This window comes from Oryzias latipes, chromosome 10 (genome assembly GCF_053564925.1).
Source record: "Oryzias latipes strain Hd-rR chromosome 10, Olatipes_Hd-rR_3.1".
Lineage (NCBI taxonomy): Eukaryota > Metazoa > Chordata > Actinopteri > Beloniformes > Adrianichthyidae > Oryzias > Oryzias latipes.
The window spans coordinates 6,624,194-6,644,786 of record NC_136246.1 but is presented as its reverse complement, the minus strand read 5'-3'; the positions used below and the strand labels follow the sequence as shown (position 1 = coordinate 6,644,786).

At 43.5% G+C, this 20,593-nt stretch overlaps 1 protein-coding gene and 1 long non-coding RNA gene across 5 annotated transcripts; one reads left to right on the top strand and one right to left on the bottom strand.

Annotated features, from left to right (window-relative positions):
* Positions 1-1,300: 1,300 nt before the first annotated feature.
* On the bottom strand, positions 1,301-8,670 carry LOC105353707 (uncharacterized). Of its 2 annotated transcripts, XR_013658485.1 has the most exons (6): positions 8,405-8,670; positions 8,248-8,324; positions 8,044-8,144; positions 5,866-5,982; positions 5,673-5,787; positions 1,301-4,901 (listed from the first exon to the last, which is right to left on the bottom strand). It is a non-coding gene; the product is annotated as an uncharacterized LOC105353707 (long non-coding RNA). The 2 variants fall into 2 exon arrangements; XR_908426.4 differs by lacking the exon at positions 5,866-5,982.
* A 1,347-nt stretch (positions 8,671-10,017) lies between these two features.
* gar1 (GAR1 homolog, ribonucleoprotein) lies at positions 10,018-20,016 on the top strand. 3 transcript variants are annotated; one of them, XM_004086492.5, is made up of 7 exons: positions 10,018-10,144; positions 18,575-18,829; positions 19,050-19,204; positions 19,278-19,337; positions 19,424-19,550; positions 19,627-19,713; positions 19,785-20,016. In XM_004086492.5, the coding sequence occupies exons 2-7, from the start codon at positions 18,607-18,609 to the stop codon at positions 19,793-19,795; spliced, it is 663 nt and encodes a 220-aa protein (XP_004086540.1). In that variant the 5' UTR covers positions 10,018-10,144; positions 18,575-18,606; the 3' UTR covers positions 19,796-20,016. The 3 variants fall into 3 exon arrangements, with proteins under 3 accessions (XP_004086540.1, XP_020557401.1, XP_078810024.1); XM_020701742.3 differs by lacking the exon at positions 10,018-10,144 and adding an exon at positions 10,207-10,280; XM_078953898.1 differs by lacking the exon at positions 10,018-10,144 and adding an exon at positions 10,645-10,684.
* Positions 20,017-20,593: the final 577 nt, after the last annotated feature.

Below are 20,593 nucleotides of genomic sequence, written 5' to 3'. Positions count from 1 at the left end.
CGATGTCTGCTATTGTTCCTTCTGGGAGTGAGACCCCTCCTGTGTGGACTACCTTGCCTCTCTTTGTCACCATCCGGCTGCATTTCTCGAGCCCGAATGACATCCCAATGTCAGTACTGTAGATCCTGGTGGTGTGGATCAGGGAGTCAATGTCACGCTCGCTCTTAGCATATAGCTTGATGTCATCCATGTAGAGGAGGTGACTGATGTTGGCCCCATTTCTGAGTCGGTATCCATAGCCAGTCTTGTTGATTATTTGGCTGAGGGGGTTCAGACCTATGCAGAACAGCAGTGGGGACAGAGCGTCACCTTGGTATATCCCACATTTGATGGACACTTGTGCAAGTGGCTTCCCATTGGCTTCAAGGGTGGTTTTCCACAGCTTCATTGATATATATATATATAATATAACTTCATTGAGTTATATATATATATATATATATATATATATATATATATAGATTGTTGAAGATGTTTGAGAGCATCAGTGCTCATGTGGTTGATTGTACCGCCCCCTGGTGGGAAACTCATTACCAGGGTTACAGCCAATCAAATGAAGATGTGATGTCAGGCCCTGAGTGTCTCCTGCAGAGTGTGTGTCCTCTGGATGTCTCCATCAGGATGAGATTTTCACCTACAAGCCCACCAGGGTTCAGACGGAACATCCCTTCGGGAACATCCCTTTCAAACATATGTGTTTGCTCAGACTCTCCTGTCTTGCAGTCTGAGGATGCAGGTATCAAACAGTTGTTTGCTGCACGTGCACTGCTGCACACACACTCGTGCATGAATTCTAACAGGCTGCACATCACGGACAGGAGGCGTTGAATCTGAGCCCTGCTGCCAGTCCATCTCTAAAGCATCATTATTCCTCTGTTGTGGTGCTGAATGATCAATGATGCTGAGGGTTTGCATTAATAATTTGCAAAAGAGGGAATTTGTGTGTGAGTGGAAACATATTGGGGGGGGGGTCTGTTGTGCTGTGGGATGCAGGAAGGCTGATCACTTGTGTGTCAGGGGAGTCTAATGCAATTATGCCTGTTTGCTTACACCATGTGTCCTCTTCCGTCTGCGCAGCAGCATCAGTGCTGCTCCCACCGACACCCCCCCCCACTCAGCTCCCAGTTTGTTTGCAGGGGGGGTTCCATGTGCCCCCGCTTTCACTGTCACTAATTAAAGTAAACCAATAAGTCTGGGGGAGGAGGAGGGTGCAGTGAATAAGATGTGTTTGCAGCTCAGACTGAAGTCCAACTCAGAAGTCAAAAGAGACATTGTGAGAGTTATTGAGGAGGGGGGCAGGGGGGGGGGGCATATTTATAGACCCATAATGGAATAAGGAAGACTCAACGGGGGGAGAGGAGTTTGTCTAAAAGATTAGTGATGGTCTCCTTACAGCTGGTTCTCCCTCATCTGTTCTTTCTCCCACACATGGATGGATGGATGGATGGATGGATGGATGGATGGATGGATGGATGGATGGATGGATTGATAGAAAATGGATGGATGGACAGACGGATGGATGGATGGATGGATGGATGGATGGATGGATGAATGGATGGATGGATGGATTGATAGAAAATGGACGGATGGACAGACGGATGGATGGATGGATGGATGGATGGATGGATGGATGGATGGATGAATGGATGGATGGATGGATGGATGGATGAATGGATGGATGGATGGATTGATAGAAAATGGACGGATGGACAGACGGATGGATGGATGGAGGGCTCGCTGATGACCCCCCCGGGACGCGCTGACATTTCTCTTTGTGTATCCAGTGCCGGGGCTGATATCGGGCTAATCCGTCGTCCTGGTGTTTGCTCTGTGGGATTTGGGAAAGGAAGGCAAACACGCAGCACACCGAAATCAAGCTAAGATGTGGGGCAACTGTCAGACAAAAAGTGTGTGTGTGTGGGGGGGGGGGGGGGTCTGCAGGGGGGAAGCAACGAGTTGTTGATTTTCTCAGTGTGAAACGGTAGGAATAAAACCCACGTCCAATCCGATCCGTTTAGGACGACATATTTGGTGCTTAATCCACGGGTAAAGTTGAAATCTGTGTTTTCTGGCAGGAACGTTGACCTTGCATAAGTGGAGCTTCTTAAAAACTCATTTCTAAAAGGCCTCAGGACATCTGTCAACACCAGCCACAGCTAGGAGCAGTTTTCTCTAGGTCCTCTGATTCTGGTAACACCTGTATGTAACACAATGAGAAACCAGAAAAAGGTCGACACTACCGGACATCACTGATTGGATGATGATCTGCAGCATCACTTCATGCCAAATAACAACCTGTTGAAATGATGGACAAACGTCATCATCCAATCAGTGATGTCCCACTGCACCTACTGTACCTTTTCTGCTTTCCTCTTGTGCTCATTGTGTACTTTCTGAAAATTACTGTTGTTTTCCAAATGTTTATTTTTTAGTTAGTTTCATTGTTTAAATTGTCTTCTGGTTCTAGAATTCTATTTTGATTAATGGTCAATGGTGTGATTTGCACTTCAGGGCCACTGTAGTCTGAGACATTTGAAATACACTATAGTTTAATGTTTGGAAATGTTTCCTTATTTAACATGAAACAGCAGAAACACAAATTTATTCTTCAAAAAACTTTTACTTTGTTTGGAAATGTTTCCCATTTCAGGTTTCTCATTTTTATTTCTTTCAATAGACTGAGACTGGAGAACAAAAAGGAAGATTGAATGAATATGTAAACAAAATGGTTTTCAGAACTGTTAACCCAATTCTATTTCCCCTAAAAGGGATTTTGATTCATTCTCAAACATCAGTTTTCTGTTCTGTCTGTTTTTAGTCTCTGGTTCGTCCTTGTCACTATGCATGTTTCCAACAGATCAGCCGTAAAGTTTGTGTAGGATGTTTTCAATCATGCTAACAAGCACTCGTCTGTCTTGTGTGAAATGGATTGATTATCAGCAGAAACTCTACACAAACTCAAGGCCTCATTTGCAAACTTTTTTTCAACAGTCAGCTGACCTGCTGCCCCCAGGAAGCTGCAGACTCGGATCCACGCCTTCCTGCAGTCCCCCATGAGAATCACATTTAATGCATCCATCTTTTTTCCAACACACATCTGCCACCTCATCCTTCCCTCCTCTGCAGCATTGGAGTAACACCCCCCACCACTCCATCCTGTTCACAGATCCTTCTCGCTTTAATGCTGGAAAGATGAAATCTGCAGACGAGTTTGTGGTTTTGATTTCTCAGAACTGTCTCTCCAGCTGCAGGGAAAGATGTTGCAGTCAGTCAGAGATGCTTCACTGTTTGGGTCTAAGACAAAACTCAGTCAGAGCTGAATGAGACAGAAGCCCATTTTGAGGAACAAAGGATGTCCAATAGCCCTTTGTCTGTACGTGCGTGTGTGTGCACGTGAATGTGTCTGATGGGATGGTGACGAAAGCTTCAGCCCCCCTGAGTCCCTGAATAGGAGAACTTTTGGAAGAAGACGGATGGACTCGAGTTTGAGCCTAAAGTTTTACCAAACTGGATCAGACTTCTTGGCTCCACATCCTCCAAGATCTGCAGCCAACATATATGAACAAGCCGTAAATATAAACTTGGCGAGGTCACCTCCAGCCCCTCCTTCTGGGCCTTCCTGAGAGTGAGTAATGGGCCGACGCACCACAGCTACAAGTGTTCGGCAGGGTATGGAGTGGGTTCTTTGGGAGCGGCCCAGCCCTTCTGTGGCCAGCCAGTGAGCCAAAGGACTCTGATTTGCGAGGCTCATCTAAGAAAAACAGTGAGTTATTGTGAGCAGGGCAGCAAAACAGAATGATGAACTCCACTGTGGCCGTCTGTGACTCACTGCACGCTCATTTGGAGTTTTTCATCTCACCGCAGCCTTGAAACTGCAGCAAGACTTGGATGATGTCAGACCAGAGAAAAACTCCTCTCAGAGTTTTTCCTTTACACGATTCTTTCTGCTGCAGGAAACTCAGATATTTTAATGTTTTATTTGGAGTTTGGGGGGTTCTGTGGCCCGTTTCCAGTACCAGCAGAAACGTCCTCTTCAAACAGCCAACAGAGCTGGACATCAGTGATGTTTTCCTCCTCATGCAGAGAAGAACATGAACATGTACTGAAGTGCAGACACTGTTTGTGTTTCTCAGTAGCAAGGTTGATGATGATGTAATCTGGGAGGTAAACAGGAAGAAAATATCCTTTTTTTTTACCTGAGCATAAAAGCCAACTGCTAATGTTTTTAATAAGGTTCTCTGATAGAACAGCATAATTCTTCTTCAAAAAGTCCTCCATGATCCAGACAGTCAACTGTTCCCATCTGCTCTCCAGGGGGCACCACGCTCAGAATAAAAGGGCACTTTTCTTAGATCTAAACCAATGGAATTTATGTCTTGGTGTTGCTAAGAACAAAGGTGTTGGCTCGGAAGGTAGCGACAGGTCACTGCAGGTCATTTCTGGACCCAGCCAAGAACCAGACTGCTAATTCTGTGAGGGGGGGCCCTTCCTGCTCAGGCTGAACGGTGTGCCTGAGACCAAACAAGGGAGTGTCCCCAAAAGAGCCTCAGCTAATCTCTCAATTACTGCTTTACTGTCAGACTAAAGACAACAAAAGCTTAGAGCTGTCGTGCACGGACCTCCTCGTGACTGTGCACGTGTGAAGGGCTGTGTGGTCGAGTCTTCTTCTTTGTTTTCTGATCGCGTTCCAGCAGAAAGGACGTCACAGGCTCCGGGACCATGACCACAACCTGTGTTGGTTTGGCAAGGAGACGACGATGAGTTCCTCTGGAGGGTTTGAGGTTCAGGAAGGCCTCAGCCACACAAGTTGTTCTTTAAACTGACGCAGCATCAGCTCCTTCTTTAAAAGATGACCCACATCGACAACAGCATGAAACAGTCAGGCCAATGCTGCCGAAAACCTGCACAGGAAATGAATTTCATCAAAACGGTTCCGCTCTCATCTGGCCTGAGACTCGCTGCAGGGAAGATTGGGGCATCGTGGGTGTGACCTCAGATAGGATGAAACCTGCCTTGCATGGATGTTTTTTGCTGGTCTGTGGTGTAATGAATCATTTGAACAATTCCATTAGATTCATGTAATAACTTGTGGTTGCTGATACCATTCATAGTCAATACTGGTTCATTTTAAACAATCTGATTCACTGACCTAAAATGGATCCAGAACATCTTTATCTAAAACTTCCACCAGTGTGACTCAGAGAGAAATTCCTGCTACTGAACAGTGAAGTTTTCCAGATTCTTGGATTTCTTCCAGATCATCAAGTGGAAATGAAATATGTGTCCAAACAAACAAGTAAACTAGAATAAATGTCAAATCCATTCACATTCTAGTTTCCTAAAGTTCACCACTGTTGTTTTTCCACATCCACAGAATCCAAAGAGAACATTCTTAGAACATTCTAGACACTGGATGGTCACATGACTTTGCTAAATTCAAAGTGTGTCCACACATTGGACTGTGATGATGGACTGATCACTTCCTGATGACATCACATGTGTGTTGTCCTCTGTGATGCACTTTTTACATTATAGTAAAATTAGCATTTATTTGTGGATTCAGCTTTAACAAGAAGATATTTGTCCTGTGTCTTTGTTCATCAGCTTATAAAATAGTCAGCCGTCTGCGGCTGATGAAGACACTGCGCTGCTCTGCATGCCTTTCAGCTCACCTTCAGCAGAAGCTGTTCCAGAACCGGATCATCTTGGATCCAGTGGGATTCTGTCTGCAGATGCTGCTTGAATCTGAATCAAAGGCTTCATATTTAAACCTGTTTCCGTCAAAACCTATAAAATTCAGAAATCAGAAAAGAAGTGTTTTTTGCAGCACAGAGATCAGCGGCGTTCACAAAACAAGGCTCCCACCTAGTGGAGAATAATGTAATTGAAGAAGAGAAGTTTATTTTCTCCTTTTTCAGACTCAAATTCAGATAAGAAAGAAGCCTTCATTGTTTCTCCTGCAGGCGGATGACAGTCTGAATGCTGAAAGAAAAATGGATCAATAATCAGCCAAAGACACCCCCCGTCACACATTTTCCCCCTCGACGGGGAACAACTTTTTTTTTCCAGAATTTTCCCCAAATTTCCCACACATCTGCTATAAATGGGGGTGGGTAACCAGCAACACCTGTACAAAATAAATAAATAATAATTATATCTTTCATTTGAAGCCTCTTTGAGGCCATGCAAGGAGACGACAGATGTTACAGTGAGAGAGAGAGACACAGTTATAGTGAAGACGCTAGTTCATCCAGAAGTCTTTCAGTTTACACTCAAATACGGTGAGAAGGTCAATCATCCTGAGATCTCTTTACCCGGGGGTAAAAGCTGTTTATTTTGGAGAAGAAAGATCTGGTACCAACAAAAGGAAGTTCTGTTTTGTTGCTGTTGAGCTTGAAGAAAACTGGTGGGAGGGGTGTTGATTGACAGAGCAAATGCAGGACAAGCAGGGTGAGGATGGAGAGGGATCCAGAGCGTGCTGCAAGGAGGAGGTTGCTGGGAATTTCAATAATCCAATCCAATGATTTTTTTTTTGTGTGTGTGTGTGGGGGGGGGGGGGGGGGGGGGGGGCAAAAACCAGACCGGAACGGCTTATAGAGATCTGAGTTAGACGTTGTTTGGCCTTTTTTAAGGATTTCTGAGATGAGGGGAAATAGGAGGTTCGTTACTGCAGCTACTTGGATCTGATTCCGCCTTTTTAACACTGGGGTGACAGCAGGAGCTTTAAAAAGGGAAGGAACAATTCCAGAGAAAAGAGATAAAGGTTGATGGCACAGAAGAGGGGAGGCATGATTTACCTGACGCTGAGGGGAGGGGCGTGAAGATAGTGTAAAAATGAAAACAAGATTTGACGTGGATGGAGTTATGAGAGTTATGAAGATCCAAACTGTGGTCCGAAGAGGAGCCATGCTGCTCAGGTTGACAGGACTTTAGTCTTACTTTCACTTTTCAGGACAAACATTTTTCCAACACTAAAACACCACAAAAAGAGTGCACGTTTGTTTAACTTTGACCTGTCCAGGATGTACTCTGCTGGGATAGAACCCTGCGACTCAGAAAGGGATGGAGCGGATTGAGAAAAAATGGATCGATGTTTAACTTTAGCATAATTGTTTATTCAGAACGTTCAGCTTTAGAATGGTTCTGTTGGCTTTATAATAATAATAATAATAATAATAATAATAAATTTTATTTAGAAAGCTTTTTACATTTTAGGTAAAATCTCAAAGCACTACAATGAAGGCAGGAATAACAATGGTTTAAAATAAGAACAAAGTAAGACAAAAAACAACAATAAAAGTACTAAAAAGCATTATTAAAAAGGAAAGTTTTTAAGCCTTTTTTAAATGTGCCAAGGCTTTGTGAGGCTCTGAGGGATTCTGGAAGATTGTTCCAGAGTCGAGGGGCAGCAGCTTGAAAGGCTCTGTCTCCCATTGTGGTTAGCCTGGTCCTTGGTTGATGAAGGCAATGTGTAAAATTTGAGCGGAGGAGTCCTGAAGTGGCGTGTGGGGAGAGGAGCTCACTGAGGTAGGCAGGGGCAGTTTCATGGACGCATTGGTAGGTGAGGAGACATAGTTTGTATTGAATTCTGGAACAAATGGGTAGCCAGGGAAGTGACTGAAGAACAGGAGTGATGTGGTCAAATTTGTGTCTCCTTGTCAGGACCCTAGCAGCGCAGTTTTGGATGTGCTGGAGCTTATCCAGGCTCCTGCCAGAAAACCCAACAAGGAGAGCATTGCAGTAATCCAGTCTGGAGGAGATAAATGCATGGATCAGTTTTTTCTCCATCAGACTGGGTGACTGAGGGGCGGAGCTTTGCAATGTTTTTGAGATGGAAAAAAAGAGACTTTGGAGAGGTGACGTACATGATGATCAAATGTTAGAGTAGAATCGATTTTGACACCATGATTTATCACAGGTGAAGAAAGCGGAATGTTGTGACCAGAAACCAGAATGCTTTTGATGGAGGATGTTTTGGCTTTATGCATTCTTTTACTACCTTATGCTAACCTTAGCCACAGTAATATAGCAGTGGTTACAGACCTTTTCCAGAGAGAGGTTGTGGCTCATGAACTCGTCCATCTTCAGCTTCTGGTTCACATACTCGTCCACCAACTCAGGCACCTCCACTACGCTCTTCTGGCCTTCGGAGAGAAGAACCGGGTTAACTCTGGTTCCCTGCTAACATGTTATCAGGAAATGCAGATTAAAGTTATTCAAAAGATCCAGCCTCTAAACTGCCTTCACCCCCAAAGTAGGTCCACTTCAAGTGCGCCCCAGAAGGACTTTCAGGACGTGGATCCATCTGCTCCTTCTCTCTCTCTCTGAGAACGTGAGCACAAGATCCTCACATGTGCTCAAAACTTAACTGCACACTGAGGGTAGAAGATGTAAAGACCCCCACCATGACCATCGGGCTTCCAACACACTCCAGGGCGTAGTCCACGCCGCCATCTGTCATCTCCACCAGGACTTCATGGAGAGGCTTTGTGGGATAACTAGGGTAGTTATAAAATTGGGTCATTTCATTGAGTTTTAACTGATAGTTGAAGCCAAACATAAGGCCTAAAAGGACGCCTCCCCTGGACCAGGACTTCATGGGTCTTTGGTGGGGGAACCTCCATCTCCTCCACAGTGAGGGATCTCCTGGGCTTCCAGGCAACAGCTGCCTTGCACCTCTGAAAGCACACCTGCTTCAGCTGTTTGTGCATGTGACTATCAACGACTGGTTACAAACACAATCACACACTCTTTCCTCTCTCTCTCTCACACACACACTCTCGGAAAACAAAAGCATTCCTCCCTGACCAGCTGTTGCCATAGTTACCCGCGCAGCAGAATTTTAAAAAGCCAACAAACACTTAAACATCTCCACTATTGGAGCAGCGTCTGTCTGGCGAAACTTTTGATGAAGTCAGAGTGGTCTGTCTCTTTAAGGACGGGGCAGGTCGGCTTATGACACAAAGAAGACAAGGGTTGCCAGATCGGTCATGTTTCCGCTTCTTTGGAACTCTTTGGGCTGGACACATCTGCAGTTGGCAAAATGAACAAATTCAGGCTGTTTTTCTCAAAACTGATGTTTTGTTTTAAATTTAAAAAAATGTTTTTCTAGAAATTATGCTTAAAGAGTTTTGTTGGTTAACCAGATGTCACTAGAAAGAGCTGTAGTAAATTACTTTAGAATTACTTTAAAATATTATTCACACATAAAAAAGTATTCATCCAAATAACTATCAATATTACAGAAACAATTAACACCTAAAACAAAAAAAAATTGAACATATTGAACTGGAGGTGTAAAATTATGGAATAAGGTAAAAAAAAATAACCACAAATTATTGTGCTGATTTACATTTACAGTCAACTAAAGGTCAAAAGGAACATGGGGTTGATTTCAGTCTTTAGCTATTGTGAGGCTTATTGTGAAAAAAATTACTGATATACAAGTTTGAAATCTTTGTTTTCACACATAGCCCACACAATATAACCAATATTATTCTACTTTAAAGATTAAACTGAGTTTAGTCCTACTTCACAAATGAAAAGAAGCAGTGACAGACCTTAAAGCAGTCAAACACCTGAAAATGACATGCTGAAGTCTGATCCAGATGCAAGTTGGATTTCTGGTCATGGTTGTGCAGTCAGAGGAAAATCGTAGTGTAACTCAGCAGCAGAGGTTTCCTATTGCATTTGCTAAGTTTCTTGTTAATATAATTTTTTAAGTGTTTTTAAATAACAAATGATGCAAATACCACAAAAAAAGTTATGAATACAGCTCAAGTTACTAGGAACCGCACGAACAATTGTGTAGAAAATACACACAGAAAATGCAAAAGATTAAAAAGAGACTGATAAAAACAACAAATCACTCAAAAGGAGACGACAACTAATAGTTTATTGATTTATATATTTTTATAAAATAAATCTATCTTGATTTTGTAAATTACCATTAAAAAGTCTTAGTTTAGCTTTTTTATGTGGGGGGAAGTTTAGTCCGGGTTGTGTTTGCCTTTACTGATTTTACTGCGTAGTTTTGTCGGGAAATGATCTGATCTGGCAACCTCCTGTGCGACATCAGAGACAACCTTTACGGCAGCCTGCGCTTGCGCGTGTTGTCACGTGGACATTTCCTCTGCGATAACAGGTAAGTTCTTGCCTTTACATCTTATTTTCTTGGGTAATAGTTTTCCACGTGTCATATTATTTATCAGCAGATGAGCGGGGTGTGTAAAGAACCCACTGGAAAGCGGTGGTTTCGCGCCTAAACGGTCGTGTTTACGGTGAGCTGCTCCGGGAAGCACGTGCTCTCGCTGATCCTTTCACCGAAGCCGGTTTTTTTAGCGCGTGAGGCACCGGGGGAGCCTCAGGGCGCGTTAAAGTTCCGGACACGGTTCCACGCGTGTTTCTGGTTACTGCAACCTGTCGTGTCGCTGTGTTTGCCAGCTAAACACTCGCACTATTTGCACAGCGGACACGGGACGGGACGGTCGCACGCGGCTGAAGACTGGATTCGTTGACGGGATCACTCCGCGGTTGTAAAGCGGCGGGCGGCTATCTGTGTGCTCTATTTTGTAAGACTGTAAGGAGTAAAACATTTGTTTGCATTCTTACTGTAACGACTCGGTTTCCGCCCACTGCCATAGCAATCAGCGGGCGAGGTGCATCATGGGAGCTCATGGTTTTGGTGCGTTTGTCAGTTCAGCTTTTGGTGTTTTCTTTGTTCATTGTGTTGTTGTTTTTTTCTTTAAAAAAGTATCAAATATACGCCATGTGGTCATTGGCATATACACAGAGTCCCGATATTCAATTCAACTGAGTGAGCATGCGCGTTGAGCCTCGTTTATTAAACTAAAAACAGAATTAAACTTTCTGAAATGTTATTGATCTTCTAGAAGGGAAATTATCTTTATCATAGTTTTGTTTAAAAAAAACAGATTATAATGGCGATGTCCTGCCGTATTTTTTGAGAATGAAGTGATATTTATGCCAACACATTGCAAACAAAACTTTTTAAGTAGCAAGTGAAGGTATTAAATAGTTGCTTAAATAGTTCTTAAATTTTTTTCTGCTTTCAAAAAAAAATTTTGCGTTTTAACACGTCTCATTTCGCTGTTTCCCTATCTTTGATTTAACGTTCATAAGTCTCAGTTTAGCGTGACATATGTGCCAACAAACAGCCTGCTGATTGGTCCAGATTCTAACCAGCCGCACAACTTTGTCTTCATAAATGCGTTTCTTTTTGACACATTCCTTACCCCATAGTATCAGTCTATGGGTGGATTCAGACTCCACACAGTTGGTTCTCTTAAAGTGAACCAGAAGTTCGTTTCCCCCGACAATCTGGAACAAATTTTCAGTCTGAATAAACCCAAGTGGGCCCTGGTGCGGGACCAGGAACCGCTTGGTTCCATCTGTGGAGGTGGTCTCTCAGTTCGTTTCCAATCGGACTGAGCTTTGGTGTACTCTAAGGTTCTTCAGTCTGAATACAGTCTGTTCCCAGAGTGGAACAACGGAACCAAAAATGGCCACCGTAGCCGCTCCGTATGGGATGTAAACGGAAAAGGAAGTAACCATGACGATGAGACACAGCAACTCATTGAAATGTGATTGGATAAATGCAGGCTCATTAAAACAACTTTTAATGTGACGCACGTTGCTTCTCACTGTTTTCCCGACCATCTGCATGTCATAAAGTCTTATCAGTGACTCTTGCCGTTAGCCGCCCTACAGCCAGCCTCCACTGGACCAATGGGATTGCAAAGTGCACTAGTCTTTGACTGCCCTCGTAATTCCTGGCCAATGACTGAAGAGATCTTTAGTCACACGTTTTTTTTTTTACAAGCTTTGGTTGGTTGGAAACAGAAATGTCCGGTTGAAGGCAGTCTGACTACAGACCCAATGCAACGCTCAGGACTCAATCTGGACCAAACTAAGCAGACTCAGTCCAGACCAACTGACACCCTTCATATTTTTCAACCCAGTTCCTTACAATTCCCTCTGTTTAGACAGTTGACTGTATATGAGAACTGGACTGAGTGACTCCTCTCCCGTAGAGTTCCAAACAGGAAGTTCCCGCTGTCTCCAAGAAGCCAAATTTCCATAGACTTCTACAGAGAAATGAGCAGCTGTAACTCACTTAGGGGTAGGGTTGTGCCGATGGACGATATCATCGTCCATCGTGATGGGTGACTGACATCCCGATGGAGAGACCACCATCGTGATGCCACGCCCCCGCCACGTTGCGCGTCGACACCATAAGCCGCGGTTACATGTACAAAATATCTTGATGGGATCAATGGTCGGATTAGAATCCAACCGTGTAGATGGGCCCAGAAAAATGTTTTCAGAATATAAAAACGTTCACTAAGGTCACACTTTCGGTCGGAATAAATCATTCGCACATGCGCAGTTTGAAAACCGGAAGGGGATACAACTTCCGCCGAGCGGCTTTTTTTTCCAAACTTTATTGAATGTAACAATTCAATACAAAACAATGTTAAACAGCGCCGAGCGGCTTTATACATTGACATGTCAGCTCAGTAATTTACGAGCCAATCTTCTAAACGTGCCTTTAATAATGTTACGGTTATTATGAAACACCTGTTCGCTCATCATTTGAATTTTAATCCGTGTGGTCAGTGCTTTTTCTGAACGAAGCCAGGATTAGCAGTATGCTAACACGGGCTAACAACATTAGCTTTGGGTGGTGCTGCTTGCTGGCTGCACGTAAACATGTAAGAATAACATCAGCCTTTATTTAGTCGGGACACGACTGGAAACACAAATCCGCGTGATTGTTTGAATGTTTTCTAAGGACTGAGCGACATTTCTGCTTTGAAGCTCAAACCGCTGTGTGTGCTGACGATCCGAGCTGTGCTCAGTCAGACATAGGGTTGGGCGATGTCCCCTAATTTGGCCGTTGACGATGTTTGCTGTCAACCATCGGGATGGACGATGACATCGTCGGGGGGGGGATTTTTTACATTTTTCGTTCTTATATAACTGCTATTCGTTATTTTGCTTTTTTCATTTTATTTCCCAACTAATGACTCATCCGCGATGATCCAGTATAAACTGAGGGAAGTGACTTTAACAGAAAAAGTAACAAGCAAGATGGAAAAGAAGTAGTCCACTCCCGCATTTAGCGAAGTGGACCGGCGGAGTGCGGATTTACAGCTTTGTGTTTGATGGGAAGGGGGGGGGGGGGGGGGTACATGAGCGGTATGTGTGGGAGATTTAAGACTGCGATCCGTCCCGCAGCTCTAGGGGTACTACCTACCGAACTCAGAACCGGGTCGACCAACGTGTGTCTGAGCACAGCTCGGATCGTCAGCACACACAGAGGTTTAAGCATCAAAGCAGAAATGTCGCTCAGTCCTTAGAAAACATTCAAACAATCACGTGGATTTGTGTTTCCAGTCGTGTCCCGACTAAATAAAGGCTGATGTTATTCACAGGATGCAGCGCCACCCAAAGCTTATGTTGTTAGCCCGTGTTAGCATACTGCTAATCCTGGCTTCGTTCAGAAAAAGCACTGACCACACGGATTAAAATTCAAATGATGAGCGAACAGGTGTTTCATAATAACCGTAACATTATTAAAAGCACGTTTAGATCATCTCGTATTTTACCGAGCTGACATGTCAATGTATATAGCCGCTCGGCCCTGTTATCGTTTTGTATTGAATTGTTACATTCAATAAAGTTTGGGAAAAAAAGCCGCTCGGCGGAAGTTGTATCCCCTTCCGGTTTTCAAACTGCGCATGTGCGAATGATTTATTCCGACCGAAATTGTGACCTTAGTGAACGTTTATATATTCTGAAAACATTTTTCTGGGCCCATCTACACGGTTGGATTCTAATCCGACCATTGATCCCATCAAAATATTTTGTACATGTAACCGCGGCTTATGGTGTCGACGCGCAACGTGGCGGGGGCGTGGCATCACGATGGTGGTCTCTCCATCGGGATGTCAGTCACCCATCACGATGGACGATGATATCGTCCATCGGCACAACCCTACCCCTAAGTGAGTTACAGCTAGTCAGACACACACTTTTAGACCCGGTTCTGAGTTCGGTAGCTAGTACCCCTAGAGCTGCGGGACGGATCGCAGTCTTAAATCTCCCACACATACCGCTCATGTACACCCCCCCCCCCCTTCCCATCAAACACAAAGCTGTAAATCCGCACTCCGCCGGTTCACTTCACTAGTGAAGTGCGGGAGCGGACTACTTCTTTTCTATTTTGTTACTTTTTTTGTTAAAGTCACTTCCTTCTGTTTATACTGGATCATCGCGGATTAGTCATTAGTTGGGAAATAAAATGAAAAAAGTCATCGTCCATCCCGATGGTTGACGGCAAACATCGTCAACGGCCAATTTAAGGGACATCGCCCAACCCTACTTAGGGGTGTGACGATAACCGCATCACTGCAGTGATGACTCATCACCTCCTGTTCTTGTTGGGTTTTTTTTAAAGTTACAGGCTTGCATATGGTGTGGGATTTGAACTATAATAAAAACATTCGTCTTTGCTAATAATTTACTTTTTCCGCGAGCTCTATTTTCAAACTGCAAGGGCTTCTGGGGTAAAAAGCCTGCATCCTCCTGCGCAAGGGAGGAACAGTCGGTTAACCCCCTGCTGGTTCATCACCGTGGTGATCAAAAATCCCACACCGTCACAGCTCTAAGCGTAGCTACAACAGTCCAAAAAGAATCCGTGCAGACACTGAAGTCAGGAGATATTTGCAGGAGGAAGCCCTGGATCTGCACTCTGATCCCCTTGCCTGGTCAGGCTCGATTCCCTCTTCTGTCAAAAGTGGCAAGAAAATATTTGTCTGTATGTGCTAGAGCTTTTTTCAACCTTTTCTGAGCCACGGCACACTTTAACCTTTAAAAAAATCCCGCGGCACAACATCATCCAAAAATTGAAAAAAAAAAAAAAAAAGGAGAAACTCAGTCTGTACTGATCTACAGCCCCTCTACAATCTCACATGCATTTTTGAGATAATTGTGGCAGAAAAAGCTGGAAGCTGCAGCTGTTTTTTCTAAAAGATTTAATAAAAGTTAAGTTAGAAGATTTAAAAACAGTTTGAGGTGTGTTCGTTGTGGTTTTAAGACGTTTAACAACAGATCTCATGGTTTTGTTCACTTGTTCCACGGTCTGATACCGGATTCTGTGGAAAGCTACTCCGCTAAAGACGAGCTTTAGCTGCTATTTATGTTGGAACTCAACTGAAAGACTTAATCAGCTAAATCGGAACAAGGAAGTGGCGACTTTAACTTCTGACCTCTGATTGGTCAGACTAATGACATGTGATTAAGCCCCCCAAGAATGATTGGTGGAGACAGTTATAGGTGCGGGACTTTTTTTTTAAATCGCAGTACTGTTATTCTTATCAAAGTGTCTTTAATAAAATAAAACAAACACAAAGAAATTATTTTATGATCTCTCATATTTCTAACTACTCAGTGTTTTATCAGGACCTGTTTGGATGAACACAGAGCTGAAATCCTGGAGATGGGAAATGATTTTAGATCAGTTAATGAGGGCAATCTCCCACGGCACACTTGACCATCTTCCACAGGTGTTGAAAAACACTGCGCTAGAGCACTCCATCGGAGCGTGTACTCAGTGCAGCTGGAAACATCGTCACCTCGTTAAGGTCTTCGCTAAGTTTGACATGTTGGTGTTCCTGTCACGCAACATGAAGACAGAAAAATTAAAGCAGCAGCCCTACTAATTTAAGCGGCACTTGTTCACTTTTTGCTCTATTTTGCACTTTAAAAAAGGTTGTTAATGTTTACCTGTATAGTTAGTTGTTGTTACTGTTGTTTGTTTGTATACTGCGTTCCAGTGATGTGCGGTGAGGTTGATGGCTGGTGAGTCACCAACTCCTCTGGAGTCAGATTTACGATGATAAAACTAAATATTTCACCTTTCATCCAACAGTAGCTAACAGCTCATAAAATACACACAAGAACATATTTGTCCTACAGAGAATATTTCTTTTATAGATGGATAGAACTCTCTTCCTGTGTATAAATTATTCAAATGTACTGTAAACAAATAAAGTGTACAGATGTGTTCAGCACACATTTGACCCTTAGTAACTATTTCCGTTATTTTTCCAACTTCAAATTCTGGTGCTTTAATCAGTTATCAAATATTGTCTGTGAAAATGATCAAAAACATAAAAAAATGATTTTACTTACATTTTTATCCACTTACTCCCATGTTATTTAAAAAACAAAAAACATTGAAAAACATGTTTGGTCTTACTTTTTGAGTCTGTGTGTCGATCTTTCTCCACAAAAAGCTCTATGATCTGTTGGAAAGTCTTCCTTATTTTCCTTTAGCTTATATGAGTTTCTCCCTCCTTTTTTATTTTTTATTTTATTTTTTTTAATTTCAGAACACATGTGAAATACAGCAAAGAACAATAAACTGTACATGAATTGTTCAGAGAACACGCCAGGGGGGATACAAACACAAGATAAACTTATATTAAATTATAAAGCCGAGCAAAATTACACGTTTTAATTGCTTTTTTTGACTTCAATATTTTAAGTACAAAGAAGTAGTTAGGTGAGAATAATATCAATTTAACAAGATGTATTTAAAAAGGATGAGACAAGGCTGGGTTGTAAATGAACACGGCCTCTGTGAAACTTTAAACTAACTCTACAAATGTTATTTGTTGTAATTATAAATAAATCAATCAAATGCATGGTGGGTAATGAAGTTTACTTACCAGACAATAATATAACCACTTTTCAAGATAAAGGCCTTTTAACCTAGAAAAGATCTTTTTTTTACCTATTCTTGCATTTTGCCTAATCATCTGATACACAGATATTATAATTTCACAACAAAAGTATTTTGTAAAATCACATGTTTTTTACGTTCAGACATGCGTGAACTTGTGTGTTCTCTGGGATAAATACAGCCCTTTCAGTCCTTCTGATGAGGTCATGAGTGGATGGAGGAGCAGACCTAACTTGGACCACTCTAATCCAAATTATTTCCGTCCCATTTCAAAACTTCCTTTTACTGCTAAGATCTTGGGGGAGGTTGTAGTGGAGAAACTAAGGTCATTCTTAGAACAAAGTAGCATTTGTGACCTTTTCCAATCTGGCTTTAAAAAGAACCACTCAACTGAAACGGCTCTCTTAAAAGTTTCCAACAATGTGCTCATGGCGGCAGATTCTGGTCAATACACTGTTCTCGTTCTTTTAGACCTGAAATCTGCAATTGAGACTGTAAACCATGAAATCATGCTCAACCGTCTTCATAACGACTACGGTTTATCTGGTTCCGTCCTAAGCTGGTTCGTCTCCTATTTCAGTGGTAGATCTTATAAGGTCTGTGTTGACTCTCTATCTTCAGAAGCAGAAATCCTGTCTTTTGGCGTTCCCCAAGGTTCCGTATTGGGACCCATTCTATTCACTCTCTACATGATTCCCCTTGGGAGACTCATCAGCAAAATTTCAAATATTTTGTATCATCTTTATGCTGATGACATTCAACTTTATTGCTCATTTGGAAAAAATGATTACGCAAATCTATCGTATCTATTAGACTGCTTGGCCAGCATTAGAGTTTGGTTAAATGACAACCATTTACTCCCGAACCCTACTATGACGGATACAATCATTTTTGCTTCTGATGAGGAAATTCCCGCCATCAAAAGACACCTTGGTTCACTGAGCTCTTCTGTCCAGGCCAGTCTCAGGAATCTTGGTGTCTGGTTTGACAAATCTATGTCTCTAGACTCACTCAAAGCTCTTGGTCAAAAACTGTTTTTAAGGAATGTGGCTAAACTGAAGACAATGTTAACCATATCTGACCTTCAGTTGATCATCCATGCTTTTATCTCCTCTCGTTTAGACTATTGTAATTCTCTTTTTACTTGTTTTAACAAAAAGTCTCTTAAACGTCTCCAACTGGTCCAGAACTATGCTGCATGGCTTTTAACTGGAACCAAAAAGCGCACTCATGCCACCCCTCTGCTTTCATCTCTACATTGGCTTCCTGTTAAATTTAGAATAGATTTTAAAATTTTGATTTTAGTTTTTAGAGCCCTGCACGGACAAACCCCGAACTATATTTCTGACCTTTTAACTCCCTACACTCCTGCACGTTCCTTGAGTTCCACTGATAAAAATATTTTATGTGTTCCAAAGACTCGTTTTAAAACTAGGGGAGACCTCGCCTTTCAGGCAGAAAACGACCTCCCCCCGTCTCTCCGCCAGATTGACTCAGTCGAGTGTTTTAAAGCTCAAGTTAAGAGAGCTATTAGCTGACTTTTATTTGTGTTCACTTTTGCTTGTTTGTTTGTTTACTTCTATGCTTGTGTTTGTTTATTGGGTTTCACTACTGATTTTATATTGTTTTAACATTGTGAAGCACTTTTTGAGTCGCTCTCTGAGAAAAGTGCTATATAAATAAAGATTTACTTACTTACGTAGAACACCACCCTTGAAGAATGTGGGGCTGTTGTGGGCGAGATAAAAGGGGCAGTATTGTAATTAAATGTACCCTCTCATTTGGCCCCTCCCACTCTCTCAGGTGTTTGTGTGTGAGGCGAGGATCCAACCAGGATGTCTTTCAGAGGCGGCGGACGAGGCGGCGGACGAGGAGGGGGCTTTAACCGAGGAGGAGGCGGCGGCTTTAACCGAGGAGGAGGCGGCTTTAACAGAGGGGGAGGAGGCTTCAACCGAGGAGGAGGAGGCGGCTTTAGCAGAGGCGGAGGGTTTGGACGCGGAGGTGGACGAGGGGGCTTTAACAGGCAACAGGACTATGGCCCCCCCGAGCATGTGGTCGGTAAGAGCAGCCAGTAGAGGCGTCCATGCAGACTGTTAGGAGCAGCTGCTGTGTCCTGAAGGTCATCAGAGGAGGTCACGTTCTCAGCGTGGTTCCTGGTTGGCATAACGGGGTCACACGCGTGTAAACGGGGACACAGCTGCAGCCTGGAACACAAACGCTTTCACACCTCAGAGGATCTGACACGAGGTGACCGCCTGCTTCAATCCTGTCTCTGCAGCTCTGGGCGAGTTCGTCCATCCCTGTGAAGATGACATCGTCTGCAAGTGTACCACCGAGGAGAACAAAGTCCCCTACTTCAACGCTCCGGTCTACCTGGAAAACAAGGAGCAGATCGGGAAAGTGGATGAGATCTTCGGGCAGCTGCGGGACTTCGTATCCTTTTGGTGCGTGAGCGGAGCGAGTCTGAAACACCGGCATGAGAGCATGCTCCTTATGAGTCCTGCAGTACTTTTCTGTCAAACTGTCTGAAAACATGAAGGCGTCTTCCTTCAAGAAGCTGCAGAAGGTAAAGGCCTCTTCCTCCTCCTCTTCCTCCTGCTGTGTGGCTGAATGCTGCTGTGTCTGTGGGACACTCACACCCCTCTCTATCAGTTTTACATAGACCCCATGAAGCTGCTCCCACTGCAGAGGTTTCTGCCCAGGCCTCCGGGGGAAAAGGGTCCGCCCCGGGGAGGGCGGGGCGGCGGGCGAGGTGGAGGAAGAGGAGGAGGTCGTGGAGGTGAGGCATGACATGACATGACTGCATGACAGTCGTGGAATCAGAAAGGAGTAACGGTCCTGCGGGTCTGTCTCAGGAGGTTTCCGGGGTGGGCGGGGCGGAGGTGGACGCGGTGGAGGAGGCTTCAGAGGAAGAGGAGGTGGTGGTGGCCGAGGATTCAGAGGTGGGTTCACCGTCAGGCGTCCTACTGTGCGCTGTTTGTGTCGTCTGAGCTGTGTCGCTGTTTCCTCGCAGGAGGACGATAAAGGAGGAGGCGCGGCCCTCCATCTGCGTGGGACAGACTCCTCACGAGGAGCAGCGGCTCTTCCTGTTTTTTTGGAAGAGCCGTGGACCTGGATCTTTTCCTTCGGAGGGTTTGTGTGACGCATCTCTGTGGTGCGTTCATGAACGGGTTTATTTCAGCCTGTGGTGGTTTAACCACGGATGGACACTTTTTTAAGGCTCTGATTAAACAATGCTTTGTAAACACGTGTGTGTGTTTTATTTCCTTTACCCGACTTTTGAAAAAGCAGCTGCGCTGTCTGGAAGACGGATGAGTGATGAGAAGCTGTCATTTCCAAAAATCCCTCTGTTTTAGGCTCAGGGATGAAGAAGGGAAAGCTCTTTGAGAGCAACGACATTTCAAATGTTCACTGAATTGCAGCTTTGAAAAATCCCACAAAGATTTTCAATCATTTACGCTTTAATGACAACCAAAAGAAAATTCTTTTTTCCTTTTTTTTTTTAGACATTTATTCCATTTTTGGGCTGTCTTTGTTTTCTTGTTTGATTTTCAAGTCATTTTATGTTAAACTATTAAAAAATTTAACTTTTTACAAGTAGTTTTGGATAATGCAGCATTTATTTCTCCGTTTACCATGACTCGTGATTTCTATCAATGTTGGACTTCCACCCCCTGCAGCTTTACACTAAACATCAGTTTTGTAAAAAGGAATTCTGTATAAATGGTTGAATCCCTTCCTTTCTGTGGTTCTTGGTCCTCCTGCAGCGTCTAGAGTGGCATTCAAATCCATCACATCACGTCCTTCACATGAGCTGCAGTT